The 17,028-nt window shown below is 44.5% G+C and overlaps 1 protein-coding gene across 7 annotated transcripts in view; it reads right to left on the bottom strand.

Moving 5' to 3' along the window:
• Window positions 1-17,028, bottom strand: part of RBFOX2 (RNA binding fox-1 homolog 2) — a 531,916-nt gene that overhangs the window by 424,210 nt on the left and 90,678 nt on the right. For all 7 annotated transcript variants that reach the window (XR_005774354.1, XM_040408532.1, XM_040408531.1 and 4 more), the window contains exon 2: window positions 16,212-16,436. Coding sequence is in view for 6 of the 7 variants with exons in the window: in XM_040408532.1 (XP_040264466.1) it covers window positions 16,212-16,436 (225 nt within the window). In the remaining variant the exon portion in view is untranslated. The remainder of the gene's footprint in view (window positions 1-16,211; window positions 16,437-17,028) is intronic.

The following is a 17,028-nucleotide window of genomic DNA, read 5'->3' as shown; positions in this document are numbered from 1 at the left end:
CGGAGTTTTCTCCAATCCGATGGTATATTATTACTTGAAGCATCCCCATCACCATGGGAACGCCTCTATGTTAGAATATACCATCGGATTTGAGTTAGATTGCGAAACTCAGATCCGACAGTATATTCTAACACAGAGGCGTTCCCATGGTGATGGGGACGCTACAGGTTAGAATATACTAAAAGAACGGTGTACATGACTGCCCCCTGCTGCCTGGCAGCACGGGGCCGACAACCCCCCCCCCCCCCCCCCCCCCCCCCCCCCCCTGTATTTAACTCATTGGTGGCCAGTGCGGCCGGACCCCCCTCCCTCCCCTGTAGTACTGTAGATTCATTGGTGGACAGTGGGCCCCCTCCTAATTAAAATCTCCCCCCCCCATCATTGGTGGCAGCGGAGAGTACCGATCGGAGTCCCAGTTTAATCGCTGGGGCTCCGATCAGTAACCATGGCAACCAGGATGCTACTGCAGTCCTGGTTGCCATGGTTACTTAGCAATTTTTAGAAGCATTATACTTACCTGCGAGCTGCGATGTCTGACCGGCCGGGTGCTCCTCCTACTGGTAAGTGACAGGTCTGTGATACAAGCAATGCGCCGCACAGACCTTTCACCAATGTGTTAACTACAGGGGAGGGGGGGGGGGCCAGCCGCACTGGCCACCAATGTGTTAAATACAAGGGAGGGAGGGGGGCCCACTGACCACCAATGAATTTAAAACTGGGGAGGGAGGGGGGTGTGCCCCCTCCTGCCTGGCAGCACATGATCTCTTACAGGGGGCTATGATATGCACAATTAACCCCTCAGGTGCAGCACCTGAGGAGTTAATTGTGCAGATCACAGCCCTCTGTAAGAGATCGGGTGCTGCCTGGCAGCAGGGGCAGTCATGTACACAGTTCAAAGTATATTCTAACTAGAAGCGTCCCCATCACTATGGAAACGCCTCTGTTAGAATATACTGTCGGATCTGAGTTTTCACAAAGTGAAAACTCAGCTCTGAAAAAGCTTTTATGCAGACGGATCTGTGGATCCGTCTGTGTGAAAATAGCCTACGGCCACGGACGCGGATGCCAATCTTGTGTGCATCCGTGTTTTTTCACGGACCCATTGACTTGAATGGGTCCGTGAACCGTTGTCAGTCAAAATAATAGGACAGGTCCTATTTTTTTGACGGACAGGAAACACGGATGTGGCTGCAAGACTGTGCATTTTCTGATTTTTCCACGGACCCATTGAAAGTCAATGGGTCCGTGAAAAAAAAAACGGAAAACAGCACAACGGCCACGGATGCACACCAAGGTCGTGTGCATGAGGCCTAAGTCAAGCAATCTGATAAGCAGGGTTCCAACACCACAGATCATCAGCTGTTTCCAAGCACAGTGCCATACACAGGATAGTGGATGCACTTGGTATTGCAGCTCAGGTTCATTCACTTGAATGGGACTGAGCTGCGTCTAGGCCATGTCAAGGATGAAAGACGTCAGACCTAGGATGAGCCGGTAGCACCCACTGGATTGACGCAGTCTCTTCAAAATGCTGATTGGCAGGGGCGCTTGAATCAGACCACCACTAACCTCAACTGATAACCTATCCTGAGGATAGGTCATTATCAGGATGTCATAAAACCTCTTTAAGATGTGCCAGTTTAGTTATAAATTCAAAGTAGGTTCCAGGCTGCAAATCTGCAACTAAAATACAGAACAATTCCAGCAAACATGGTTTTACAAAATGCAATTTATAGCCAGGGATGGTGGAGAAAATGCTCAAGTTTTAGCATTTGCATAGTAGATACTACTGATTTGGAAATACACAGCAAGGTGTTAAATCCACAGTAAAATCTTGTTTTAGGCCTCAATCACACGTCAGTGTTGAAATCTGTGATAAGATGGTCAGTAATTCATCAATGAAGAATCAGTGTTTGGCCCGTGTTTTTGCTCTGTGTGTCACCCATGTGCCACAGACACTACACAGCTGAAAATTAATTTTCAGAGCACATCCTCGTAAAAGGTCTGTGAAACACAGAAGGCATCCGTATTGCGTCCTTTTTTTCACAGACCCATAGACCAATGGGTGTTATGGATCAATGAACACGAATAAAAAAAATAAAAAAAATAAAGTATGCTTCTGTGCCAAAACACAAATGTGTCATTACACACATTAAAATTAATTGGGTACGTCTGCTGTCTATGGAGAACACAGACTGCACAAGTCCATGAATCACTGACATATGAACGAGACATACCATGGTAAATTGTGGAAATCTGTATCGGAAAAAGTCATATCAGGTGAGCCTTCACAATATTACTATGGGTGCAAATCTCAAATGGTTGTTAATCTAATTAGTGACTAAAATTCTTGCACAATTAGTTACCACCATTTAAACCATCGATTTGCATAGGATGCAAAAAGGGAGAGCCATCTAGTTTAATTTTTCGCTTCAGAAATACTGAGGTAACAGTACAACAGTGGTGTGCAAGGGGTGTATGGGAGTGGAATAGTCTTGTGATCAGCCATCATACATCTCTCACACCATGCCGACCTATTACATCAGGGGTTGTTAAGAGGTTACAACCGCTGACAGCCAGCTGCAATGATCACGATCTGAGAACTTCTCTGGCATTTAACCCCTCAGATGCCATAACGATAGCAACCACAGGATTTGGGCAGTTAGAGGGAGGAAGCTCCCTGTCCTCCAATTGGAACCAGCATGTTAAAAAAATGGGTTCCAATTGGTTGCTTTGGCAGACTGGGCCTTGTGCACACTCTAAGGCCCCTTTCACACGAGCGTGAAAAACCTCACACCATTTTGCAAGCAAGCTCAGTCAGATTTGTCAGAGATTGCGTTCAGTTATTTTCCATGCAGGTGCAATGCGTTTTGATGCGTTTTTCACATGTGTGAAAAAAACTGAAGGTTTACAAACATCTCCTAGCAACCATCAGTGAAAAACACCTTGCATCCGCACTTGCTTCCGGATGCAATTCACTTCTATGGGGCCAGGTCTGCGTGAAAAACACAGAATATTGAACATGCTGCGATTTTCACGCAATGCAGAAGTGATGCGTGAAAAACAACGCTCATGTACACAGACTCATTGAAATGAAAGGGTCCGGATTCAGTGAGGGAGCAATGCGTTCACGGCATGTTATGAGAAGATCACATGTTAAACACCTCAGCTCCCATAGCTTAAACCCCCTTAATGACCAGACCATTTTTTACAATTCTACACCACACTACTTTCACGGTTTATTGCGCGGTCATACAACTTACCACCCAAATGAATTTTACCTCCTTTTCTTCTCACTAATAGAGCTTTCATTTGGTGGTATTTCGTTGCTGCTGACATTTTTGTTATTAATCGAAATTGACCGAAATTTTTGCAAAAAAATGACATTTTTCACTTTCAGTTGTAAAATTTTTCAGATAAAAACTACATTTCTATATAAATTTTTCTCTAAATATATTGTTCTACATGTCTTTGATAAAAAAAAATGCAATAAGTGTATATTTATTGGTTTGCGCAAAAGTTATAGCGTTTACAAACTATGGTACAAAAATGTGAATTTCCGCATTTTGAAGCAGCTCTGACTTTCTGAGCACCTGTCATGTTTCCTGAGGTTCTACAATGCCCAGACAGTAGAAAGTCTCATATTCCACTAACTTGTGACAAAAAAACCGCAATTAGACTTACCGGTAATTCCGTTTCCTTGAATCCACCATGACAGCCCACATTGAGATTGACCCTTGACCTCTGTAGGGGCAGGAACACAGAGTTTAAATTCCCCCCACCCCTCCACCTCCTCAGTGCTTTACAAATTATCCAAAAGGTGGAAAAGAGTAAAAAGAGATATTGAGTCATACCCTTAAACTCGTATTTTTATTTTTTATATATACATATATGATATGTGTTTTTTGTTTTTTGTTTTTGGCATGGGAATAGTACGGGGCCGTCATGGTGGATTCAAGGAAACGGAATTACCAGTAAGTCTAATTGCGGTTTTTCCATTTCATCCACCATGACGGCCCACATTGAGATGTATCAAATGACTACATGGGTGGGGATATGGCCTGTAAAATCTTCCGACCAAAAAGAGCCTCATTCGAGGAAGATTAAGGCGGTAGTGTCTTACAAAGGTGTTAGTGCTAGCCCAGGTTGCGGCCCTACAAATCTGGTCTAGTGAGACGCCTCTTTTAAGCCCAAGAGGAGGCAGTGGCCCTAGTGGAGTGGGCTTTAATATTGCCGGGACTGGGCTTGCCCTGTATCCTGTAGCAACACTCGATGGTGGACCTGATCCATCTAGCTATGGAGGATTTAGCTAGCTTCTTCAATTTATTTTTTCCAGAGAACTGAACTAGGAGATTATCATCTATCCTAAGAGCCTTGGTAGCCTCCAGGTATTGAATTACTGTATCCTTAACGTCTAAGAGATACATGTTATCACCAGACCCTGCAACTTCGGACCTAGTGATAGAAGGTAGAAAAATTTCTTGTTCCTGGTGGAAGGAGGAGACTACTTTAGGGAGGAACCCAGGGTCGAGCATTAGGCGGATGTGATCATTACTGATTTGGAGATATGGTTCCCTGCAGGAGAGGGCCTGAAGTTCTCCAATACGTCTGGCTGAAGTAATTGCTACCAGGAAAGCAGTCTTCAGAGAGAGGTGCTTTAAGGAGATCTCCGATAACGGTACAAACGGAGGTTTTGTTAGGCCTTCTAGGACGATGCTCAAGTCCCAAGTTGGAGCTCTAGATTTAAGGGTGGGTCTCAACCTTGAAGCTGCTCTAATAAATCTCCTGACCCATCTGTGATTGGCTAAACTGCAGTCGTAGAAGGTACTGAGGGCTGATATTTGTACTTTCAGAGTACTAGGTCTCAGACCTAATTCTAGGCCGCTCTGAAGGAAGTCCAGAATCTTGTTGATGGGAGGAGAGGAGGTGTCCAGGTGATCAATTTCTAACCAAGAGCAGTATCTTTTCCAGATTTTTAAATAGATGGAAGATGTCACTTTTTTTTCTACTGGCCTTGAGCGTGAGAATCGCCTTATCCGACAGGCCTCTGCTCTTTAAGGTTTTGCTCTCAGGATCCAGGCTGCCAGTCTGAAGATTTCTGGGTCTGGATGCAGAAGCGGGCCCTGGACTAAGATGTCTCTCTGAAAAGGAATTTCCCAGGGATCCTCCAGCGATAGCTGCTTTAGAGTAGAGAACCAGCTCCTCTTTGGCCAAAGGGGGGCTATTAGGATGAGAGTAGTTGGTTCTCCTAGAAGCTTCTGGATGACTCGAGGTAATAGTGGTATCGGGGGAAATGCATAAGCCAGTCTCCAATTCCACTGAATTGATAGGGCGTCTATTGCCCACGGGCCGTCCTCCAGGTTTAGGGAGCAAAAGCATTCTACCTGCGTATTTTTTCTTGAAGCGAATGTCTACTTCCGGATGACCCCATCTTTTTGAGATCCTCTGGAAGATCTTTTGGTTCAGGGACCATTCCCCTGGATCTATTTTTTCCCTGCTCAGGTAGTCTGCTACTGTGTTTTCGCAGCCCTTTAAATGGATGGCGGAGAGCGACAGGGTGTTCTCTTCTGCCCAGGAGAAGATTCTCGTTGCTACAGCACCCAACAGGCGTGACCTTGTCCCTCCTTGGTGTCGTAGGTATGCCACAGTTGTGGTATTGTCGGATAGGATCTTTAAATGATGACCCCTTAGTAGGTCCACTCCTTTTGTTAATGCTTCGAGGACAGCGTACAGCTCTCTGTAATTGGAGGATCTTTTTCTTATGTCTTCTGGCCAAGTACCCTGTAGAAGATGGTCTCCTACTTTTGCCCCCCCCCCCCCGCCTTCGAGACTTGCGTCTGTTATTAACTGAACGGCCGGGTAGTTCCGCCACTGTAGACCTCCAAGCAGTCTTTTTTCTTTCCACCAGCTTAGATCTGATTTTACGGACTGAGGAATCCATACATTTTTGTCTAAGTTTATCTGTCTTCCATCCCATACACTTAGGATCCAACTTTGGATTACCCTTGTGTGGCTTTGGCACCAGGCAACCGAGGGGATGCAGGCAGTTAGACTTCCTAGAAGACTCATGGACCGTCTGATGGAGCATCTGTGAGAACTCTGAAACATTCGGATCTTCTCTATTAGTGCCACTGTTTTGTCCTGGGGAAGAAAGGTCTTTAACAGGGTTGAGTCCAGTTCTACGCCTAGGAACCTTATTCTTCTAGATGGAATCAGAGTGGATTTTTTTGTATTTATGATCCAACCCAGACTTTTTAGTATCTCTGAGAATCTCTGAGTTGCAGACAGATTTTCGGCTTCTGTATTGCCAAGAATAAGGAAGTAGTCTAGGTATGGGATAATTGTTATACCTTCCCGACGAAGATAGGCCACCATTTCTACTACCACCTTTGTGAAGACCCTGGGGGCCGAGGAGATGCCGAAAGGGAGGGCGACATATTGAAAATGGTGGATTAAGCCGTCCAGCCCTTTTAGGGAAAATCTTAAGTACTTTTGGGAGAGATGAATAGGGATATGGTAGTATGCGTCTTTGAGGTCGATTGACGACATAAACGCTCCTTTCTGGATTAGGGGGAATAGTGGATGTGATGGTTTCCATCCTGAACTTCCTGTATAAGATGGATCTGTTTAGAGGTTTTAGGTTTATGATGGTTCGCAGGGATTGGTCTGGTTTCTTTACTAGGAAGAGGTTGGAGTAGAAACCTCTCCTTTGTTCTAGTTGCGGGACCCTCTGAATTACCCCTAGATCTAAGAGGTCTCGGATGCCCTGCCATATTTTTGGAAGCTCTGTTTTGTTCTGGGTTGAGACGCAGAATCTTCTTGGGGGGATTGATGTGAATTCTATCTTGTAGCCTTGAGAGACTACGTTTAGAACCCAGGGATTTGAGGTGATCTGTTCCCAAGATGGTAAAAAACCCTTCAGTCTCCTCCCTACTCTGGCGTCATTGCTGCTTATTTTGTCTGTTTTGGGGATTGAGAATGAAGCCTCTCCCTCTTCCCCCTTTGGGATAGCTCCATCTGCCAGTTTTCCCTTTCCCCCTGTAGGATCTCTGCTAGACTCCTTGTCCTCCGGAAATCCCTTCTTATCCGCCGCTCCCTCTAGAATTTTATCTAGAGTGGGACCAAAGAAACTCCCCAGAAAATGGGATGGAACAGAGTTTGGCTTTGGATGCCTTGTCCCCTGACCATGCTTTCATCCATAATGCTCGCCTGGCTGCGTTAGAGAGAGCAGCGTCTTTGGCTGAGAAGCGGATGGATTCCGCAGAGGCATCCGCTAAGAATGCTGTGGCGGAACGAAGGAGTGGAATAGACTCCCTGATTTCTTCTCGTCGGGCCTTATTTTTTAGGTGTTCGTCCAATTCCCCCAGCCATATATACATAGCCCTGGCTACTGAAGTTGCTGCAATGTTTGCTTTTACCCCAAACATTGCTGATTCCCAGGATCTTTTTAGGAGCCCGTCTGCTTTTCTGTCCATTGGATCACCCAATTGGGAGGAATCCTCAAAAGGAAGAGCGGTTTTCTTTACAACCTTAGCCACCTGTATGTCGACTTTGGGGGTCTGATTATATATTTTGCATTCTGCTGGGTCAAAGCAGAGTCGGTTCCTGAACTCCTTGGGGACACCTAGTCTCTTCTCAGGATCTGACCACTCCTCCATTATTTCCCGTATATTCTCGTTTATGGGGAAGACAATGGAAGTCTTGGATCTAAGGCCCCCAAACATTTCATCCTGGACGGTCCGGGGTCTAGGTGTATCCTCGATTCCCATTGTGGATCTGACTGCTCTGAGTAAATCCTCCATCTCGTCTGTGGAGAAAAAATATTTTTTGTCTTCCTCCAAAATTTCCCCTTCTGACAAGGGGTCCTCAGCAGGAATTTGTCTGGATGTGACGGAGGTTTCCTCTACATCCTCGCCCTCATATGAGGAAACTAACGACAGTTTGCGCTTCTTGGGAGGGTTGGGGACACTAGCGGGAACAGACATAGTGGCCAAAGAAGATCTGATTTCGTCCGTAATAAAAGTTTATTTATCATTCAAATATCTGGTTGCTCTTCCTTCCATATTTCGGCAGTACAAGGCTTGCACAGCCTCTTTTTGTAATTTTCAGGTAACCTTCTTGAGCATGCACAGCACTTAGAGAGCTTTGCTTTAGTTTTAGATTCTTTGCTGCCCTGGAGGAAGCAACCAGATATACCGTATTTAGAATTGGAACAGAAAGTAAAATTCAAAATACAATTTCCCCCCAGAGGGGACTCACGGTACTGATGGCCGAAGGGTCAGAGCCTTCCTGGCGAGGAGTAGGTGCTTCAGACATCGCGGTGCAGCAGTCAAAGGCTGACAACCGCGCTTTTTTAAATTCTTGTCCCGGCGTCTGACGTCATCAAGCAGGGCCCCGACTGACAGCGTGAGCCTGCGCCGCACCAGCTTGTAGAAAAAGGTACGTGCGCCGCCCGGCCCGCTCTTAATGCGCTCCATGCGACGCACCACTCCTCCTGCCGGTCACCTGAGAGGAAGGACGCCAAGCGCCGCGCGCGAGGCGCCTTGTGAAGCCGGCACCCCCGACTATTACCCAGCAGAGGGAAGGAAGTCTGAGGTAGGGAAGGACCGCAGGCCTCAGCATAAGCTAAGACGAGGGTCCCTGTTGCTCCAAGCTGGCCAGCCTTGGCTCCTGCCGTGGGAGGCCAGCAGGAGATTCCTGTAAGAGAATAAAGCTGCTACCCTCCTGAAAGGAGGGCTCTCTTTACATGTTGGCCCCTGTAGGGGCAGGAAAGCACTGAGGAGGTGGAGGGGTGGGGGGGAATTTAAACTATGTGTTCCTGCCCCTACAGAGGTCAAGGGTCAATCTCAATGTGGGCCGTCATGGTGGATGAAATGGAAAATAAAAATTTTACATGAACTCACCATACCCCTAACGGAATACCTTGGGGTGTCTTCTTTCCAAAATGGGGTCACTTGTGGGGTATTTATACTGCCCTGGAATTTTAGGGGACCTAAAGCGTGAGAAGAAGTAGTTTGGAATCCAAATGCGTAAAAAATGCCCTGTGAAATCCTAAAGGTGCTCTTTAGAATTTGGGCCTTTTTGCGCACCTAGGCTGTGGTATCACCGTACTCAGAAGAAGTAGGGCAATGTGTTTTGGGGTGTCTTTTTACATATACCCATGCTGGGTGAGAGAAATAGCTCTGTAAAATGACAACTTTGTATAAAAAAAAAATGGGAAAAGTTGTCTTTTACACAGATATTGCTCTCACCCAGTATGGGTATATGTAAAAATACCCCCCAAAACGCATTGCCCTACTTCTGAGTACGGCGATACCACATGTGTAACACTTTTTTGCAGCCTAGGTGCGCAAAGGAGCCCAAATTCCAATGAGTACCTTTTAGGAGGGCATTTTTAGACATTTGGATTCCAGACTTCACGCTTTAGGGCCCCTAAAATGCCAGGGCAGTATAAATACCCCACAAGTGACCACATTTTGGAAAGAAACCACCACAAGGTATTCAATGAGGGGCATGGCGAGTTCATAGAAGATTTTTTTTTTTTTTGGCACAAGTAAGCGGAAATTGATTTTTTTTTTGTTTTTTTCTCACAAAGTCTCCCTTTCCGCTAACTTGGGACAAAAAGTTTAATCTTTCATGGACTCAATATGCCCCTCAGCGAATACCTTGGGGTGTCTTTCCAAAATGGGGTCATTTGTGGGGTGTTTGTACTGCCCTGGCATTTGAGGGTCTCCGCAATCATTACATGTATGGCCAGCATTAGGAGTTTCTGCTATTCTCCTTATATTGAGCATACGGGTAATGAGATTTTTTTTTTTCGTTCAGCCTCTGGGCTGAAAGAAAAAATGAACGGCACAGATTTCTTCATTCGCATCGATCAATGTGGATGAAAAAAATCTCTGCCAAAAAAAAAAAAAAAAAGGAGGGGAAAGGAGTCTGCCAGGACATAGGAGCTCCGCCCAACATCCAAACCCAATCAGCCCGTATGCCCTGGCAAACCCGATTTCTCCATTTACATCAATCGATGTGGATGTTACACACACACACACACACACACACAAAGTGTTTGCCAAAGCATATGAACACCGCCCCTCAGCTCATAAGCCTCGGCAAACGTATCTTTTTTACTGCAGAGGAGAAATCTCGTCTTGCAGCACTGCATACAGCAACTTTTGTGTAATCTGACAGCAGCGCAATGCTTCTGTCAGAATGCACATCAGTGCTGCAGCTGGTTCATCGGTTGGTCCACCTAGAAGGTAAAAAAACAAACAAAAAAAACAGGCCACAACGTAATCAATTTATTAACATTAACTTTATATAACATTTGAAACAGAACATTAACTTTTAGAAACTTTATTGAACTTTTGGAACATTAACTTTTTTTCTTACCTGTTAAAAAACCTTTTGAGGTCAAACCTCTCCTACCCCATGGGACAATGTGCAAAGCGCAAATCGCCCAGAGATGTGGCGAAGTACATTAGGCACTTTGTCCCAGTTGAAAGGAGAGGTTTGCAGCAGCTGTGAGTGAAAGGGCCCTAAAACCCCTGTGTGCCTGTCCTGTGTCACGCAATCCCTATACTAATAGTGTACCTGTGTGTGGTACTTCCGGAAACACTCCCCTAAGCATAGGGCAGGGTGGTCAGGGCAGTCAGAACAGAAGTAGCGGGTGTCACGCCTTATTCCACTCCTGCGACAGACACCATCTTTTTCGGGGTGGCGCTTGGGTTGCGGTACCAGCAATGACATTGGGGAAATGTCGCTCGTGTAGACGGCTCACTACACTGGTGGTTGGGGCAACGGAACCTCCTGGATACAGGAGGTTCTCGATGATCTCTTCCTGAAATTTGAGGAAGGATCCTGTTCTCCCAGCCTTACTGTAGTGAACAAAACTATTGTACATAGCCAATTGAATTAAATATACAGACACCATCTTATACCAGCGTCTGGTGCGGCAAGACACTAAATAAGGAGCCAACATCTGGTCATTGAAGTCCACCCCTCCCATGAGCAAATTATAGTCTTTTCAATGACACGGGTTGCCCGTTCTATTTGTATTGTCGTGTCTGCGTGAATGGAGGAGAGCATGTAAACGTCACGCTTGTCTCTCCATTTCACCGCGAGCAGTTCTTCGTTACACAAGGCAGCCCTCTCCCCCCTTGCAAGACGGGTGGTAACGAGCCGTTGGGGGAAGCCCCGGCAACTAGGTCGCACGGTGCCACAGCCTGTGGCCCTTTCAGAGAGCTTATACAATTTGACCCTATACCGGGCGCGCTTGCTTGGGATGTATTGTTTGAAGCCAAGGCGCCCGGCAAAATGTATCAGGGACTCGTCTATGCAGATGTTTTGCTTAGGGGTATACAAATCTGCAAATTTGGTGTTAAGGTGGTCTATGAGGGACCGAATTTTGTGGAGCCAGTCAAAAGCTGGGTGGCCTCTGGGACGAGAGGTGCTATTATCACTAAGGTGCAGGAAACGCAGGATGGTCTCAAAATAGTGTCCTGGACATGGCAGCAGAGAACATGGGCATGTGATGAATTGGGTTCGTGGACCAATATGACCGCAATTCATGCTTTTTGGTTAGACCCATGTTGAGGAGAAGGCCCATTAAAGTTTTAAATTCGGAAACTTGGATGGGTTTCCACCGGAAAGACTGGGCATAAAAGCTTCCCGGGTTGGCGGCTATAAATTGAGTTGCATACCGGTTTGTTTCTGCCACGACTAAGTCCAAGAGCTCCGCAGTGAAGAACAGCTCAAAAAACCCCAGTGCCGATCCGATCTGAGCTGTCTCAACCCGAACTCCAGACTGGGCGGTGAAAGGGGAAACTACTGGTGCGGCTGAAGTTGGGGGCTGCCAATCAGGGTTTGCCAGCACCTCAGGGACTCTAGGGGCTCTACGGGCCTGTCTGTGCGGTGGGTGCGACGGGGGAACTACTGCATGTGCCACCGTACCAGCTTCAACTGCCCCTCTGGTGCTCGCCACTTCACCATGTTCTACGACAGTGCTGGTACTAGGTCCAGGATGGGCTGCGCTGCTGGTGTATGCCTCACCACGTAATCAGACAGCGCCAGCCCCACTCTGCTGCCCTTGAAGCGGATCCTGCGCAACCTGTGGTTTAGCAACACGGGGCCGGGTACGCCTGGTGGTATCAGGGACCTCAACCTCATCGTCCGAACTTAGGGTCAGACTGCCACGGCTTTCTACAGGTTCGTATTCTGACCCGCTGGATTAGTCAGATGAGGGTTCCCATTCCTCATCCAACTGGTTCAGAAGCCTGTAGGCCTCTTCAGAAGAATACCCCTTCCTTGCCATTTGGTCAACTAAATTTAGGGGGTATTCCCTGAGACTACCCAAGAAAAAAAGCAAGCCTGTCTTACAAATGGGAGGCTAGCGAAGTACAGGAAGCCGCTGCGATTGATAAAAAATATCAAAACTCATTTTTTTTTTATCGCCGCAGCGCTTGTGTAGTGAATGTGCAGTGATAAAAAATAAAATTTTGTCACTGCGGCGGGGCGGGCGTGGGTGAACGCATGTGTGGGCAACCGATCAGGCCTGATCTGGCAAACACTGCATTTTGGGTGGAGGGCGAGCCTAGGTGACACTAATACTATTATAGATCTGACTGTGATCAGTTCTGATCACTTACAGATACTATAAAAGTACCATGGCTGATTAGCGATACGCTAATCAGCCAATCAGTGACTGCGGTGTGGTGGGCTGGGCGCTAACTGACGCTAACTACCTACCAAAGGGACCTAAACTATCCTAACAGTCAATACTGGTGAGAAAAAAAAGGGACAGTTTACACTGATTACTTTTTGCCCTTTCACTAGTGATTGACCAGGGTGATCAAGGGGTTAATTGGGATGATGATCTGGGGCTAAATGTATAGTGCAGGCATGGCCAACCTGCGGCTCTCCAGCTGTTGTAAAACTACAATTCCCACCATGCCCTGCTGTAGGCTGATAGCTGTTGGCAGTCTGGGCATGCTGGGAGTTGTAGTTTTGCAACATCTGGAGAGCCTCAGGTTGGCCATCCCTGGTATAGTGTTTGGTGTACTCACAGTGATGTGTGCTCTCTGCTGGGACCAACCGACGAAAAGGAACCAGCAGAGAGCACAGAAGCCATTTAACACATAATATTTATAAATATAATGTGTTAAATGGCTTGTGATTCGATTTCTTGAAAAATCGCCAACCTGCCAGCGATGATCATTGGCTGGCAGGCTGGTGACTAACTCCTCCTGTAACTTTTGCCGGCCCGCACGGCGCATGTGCGGGCCAGCTATGCGCGTAATCTCGCGTCTCGCGAGATGACGCGCTGATGCATGAAGGAGGAACAAATCGACCGCCGCCAGAACGCAATCCTGTGTTAGGCAGTCCGGAGGCTGTTAAAGTCCCCTTAAGGGTTCTAAGGCCAAAACTATTTTTCTGTTCATATTGCCATATCAGGACTTGTTTTTGTACTTTATAATGGCACAATTAAAATATTGCATACAATATAGTAAGATGCTGGAAAAAAAAATAAAAAATTCTAAATGGGGTCTTCCACCCCATTTAGAATAAAAGAAAAAATTCAACCACAAATTTTATGGGCTATTTTACTGCGTTTCCTATGTGGTAAAAATGACAACTTTGTTATAGCTTTTGGGTTTTATATATTTTGAAGAAAATAAAAAATAAAAAATGAGAAAAAGATTTTTCCATCCCCACATTCTGACCCCTATAACTTTTTTTTGACATTTACATCAATGGAGCTGTGTGAGGGATCAGAGTAGCAGACTGATGTGTATTTAGAATTAAAGGGTTTCTATCACTTCGTTTCACCTATTTAGCTTTCAGACACTAGCGATCCGCTAGTGTCTGCTTTATCTAACCATCCTAATATAAGAGCTTATTGTCCTGCCGTTTAGCTAAAAAAATAACTTATATAGATATGCAAATGAGCCTCTAGGTGCTATGGGGGCGTGATTAGCACCTAGAGGCTCCGTCTACCTTAACAAACTGCCGCCGCCCAGCGCGTCCCTCCAGCCTGCCCATCTCCTCCGGAATGCGATGCTCCTCGTATTCGGCGCATGCGCAGTGAATGTCTGATCGCTTCCCTGCTCAGACATCTCCACTGCGCCTGCGCCGATGACGTCATAGTGCTCCGAGGAACAGGCGCAGTGGAGATGTCTGAGCAGGGAAGCATCAGACATTCACTGCGCATGCGCAGAACAGAGACGCGCACGGAGAGGATCGCTTCAGCTGGAGATGGGCGGGCTGGAGGGACGCGCTGGGCGGCGGCAGTTTGTTAAGGTAGACGGAGCCTCTAGGTGCTAATCACGCCCCCATAGCACCTAGAGGCTCATTTGCATATCTATATAAGTTATTTTTTTAGCTAAACGGCAGGACAATAAGCTCTTATATTAGGATGGTTAGATAAAGCAGACACTAGCGGATCGCTAGTGTCTGAAAGCTAAATAGGTGAAACAAAGTGATAGAAACCCTTTAATACTACTTTGGGATGTGTATGACTGATCACTTTTTATTCATTTGTTTTAGGAAGTGAAGCAACGACGAAAAGAGACCCAAAAACTTGCAAAATCAGTAGTTTTGATTTGTTTTTCTGTTATGCCATTCACCGAAGGGAATAAATACTTTATATTTTAAAAGTTTGGGCATTTTCAGACAGACATACGAATTATCTATTTATATAAATATATAACAATTATCTATTTTTCCACACTTTTTAGCCCCGCCTACAGGACTATCATATGAATCAGACGATCGCATGTTAGACTGCAATGATTTACCATTGCAGTCTGTGGGAGTATCAGCGTGTTTCTATAAAGCATTGCCGTGCCTCACCCCAAAAAAGATCAAAAGGTTGAATGTACCCCAAAAATTTTATCAGTATAAACTCCAGCTTGTTCAAAACACAGGCCTCAAACAGATGTGTAGTAAAACAAAAACGATAAATTTAATATCATTGTAGTCATACTTTACCCAAATAAGGTAGTCGTGTCATTTTTAAAGCACAGTGAATGCCATAAATACATGCTATAGTAAATTATTGTACATACTACCTGGCTCTTGTGTGTTATATCTGTTCGCTTATAGTAAGTATTTGTGTGTTTTTGACCAGACTTGTTTATCCAAATTCTCAACCTGCCACTGTATTTGACCACTGAGCATTTTCCTGCCTTTGCATTTCTGTACCTTTTCTCCCTCAGTGTGTATGTGTATATGTGTGTATGTGTGTATGTGTGTATGTGTATATGTGTATATGTGTGTATGTGTATATGTGTGTATGTGTATATGTGTATATGTGTATATGTGTATATGTGTATATGTGTATATGTGTATATGTGTATATGTGTATATGTGTGTATGTGTGTATGTGTATATGTGTATATGTGTATATGTGTATATGTGTATATGTGTATATGTGTATATGTGTATATGTGTATATGTGTATATGTGTATATGTGTATATGTGTATATGTGTATATGTGTATATGTGTATATGTGTATATGTGTATATGTGTATATGTGTATATAAATAAAATATTTTCACAGATGGCAAAAAAAAAGTTATAAAAAAAGCTCTACACACCCCAAAACAGTATAATTGAAAAGTACAGATTGCCCCACATAGCTCCATTTTGTACACATTACAAAAAAAAAAGTTAGAGGGGGGCAGATTAATATGGCTATAAAAAGAATTGGAAGTCTTTTTGTTTTTTTACACAGTATAAAAATAAATAAATGTATTAATAAAAACAAAGAATTTATATGTGGTATTGCCGTAATTGTGCTGACCTGGAGATGTAACTGGTCAGTTTTACTGCATAAGGAAATGGTCTAAACCCCCCCCCCCCCACCACCACCACAAAACTGTGGCGGAATGTTTTGTTTTCTAATCCCACCACATTTTTATGCAACCGTATATGATGCCATTAGAAAGTGCATCTTGTCCTACAAATTTTTTTTTTAAATGTTTTATAAATCTAAGTAAATTCAAATTAACTGGTCATTTAAGGATTAACTGTACTTTTCTGCAGGCGATAACGGATTTTGTGCAGAATCAATGAAAAAGTGCATGCAAAATGAATGGTAGTAAAAATTAACCCATACTGAGAAGAATACTAGGAGAAAGAAGAAAAGATGGGAACTGAATAAGGTTCCATATACTTATACAATAAATAGACCTAGAACCCATAGACACGCACCGTACTAGATGTATTTGCTGTGCTTGTAGCAGGGGCATTATGCTCTGCATGACCTTGTCCTCCTCCATACAGTGGAAGTCCATGTTCGGTGGAAGAAGTCGCATATTCTTGTGGATGATGGCTTCCATATTCTGTGGACAGACCATTCTGCGGTGGAGGTGGGAAGGGAATAGCAGCAAAAGGTTGAACCATGGTCTCAGGAGTGGCTGTTGGCTCCTGGTTACCCTGAGAAGATCAGATCACAAAGTTACATTGTTAAAACAATAAACGGTACAATAAAGTATAAAATTATACTAAGTATCAGCATTCAACAGTTTAAGATTTTTCACTGAAGCGGTTCAAGTAAAATTTCGAGAACTACTGTGTTATAAGTGGTCAGTTAATACATACTTTTATGCAACAATAATACTTAATTCATTAAGTTAAGTGCAGTAAAACTGGTTTGCACACATGGTAGTTGCACAACCAATCGCTGCCTTAGGCATAAAGCTGTGCTTACACAGCATAATTTATGCATTCACAGCAAAAAAATTTAGCCTGAAAAAATTTTGATAAAAAAATTCTGCATAGTTTTCACAAATAAAACTTGATTACAAAATAATGAAATTGTAACTGTACTTTTATTTAAAAGTCTCACCTTTCTGCCAAAGCCATTTTTTGCAAATCTGACGAGTCATTTTATGTGGTAATAACTTTGGAACACTGACTTATCCAAGCCATTCTGAGTGTTTTCTTGTGACACATTGTACTTCATGAGAGTCAAATTTGAGTCAATATATTTCACTTATGAAAAAAATTCAAAAATTTTCCATTTTCA

Source organism: Bufo bufo, chromosome 9 (genome assembly GCF_905171765.1).
Source record: "Bufo bufo chromosome 9, aBufBuf1.1, whole genome shotgun sequence".
Lineage (NCBI taxonomy): Eukaryota > Metazoa > Chordata > Amphibia > Anura > Bufonidae > Bufo > Bufo bufo.
The sequence above is the reverse complement of the archived record's forward strand: the minus strand, read 5'-3'. Positions and strand labels throughout refer to the sequence as shown.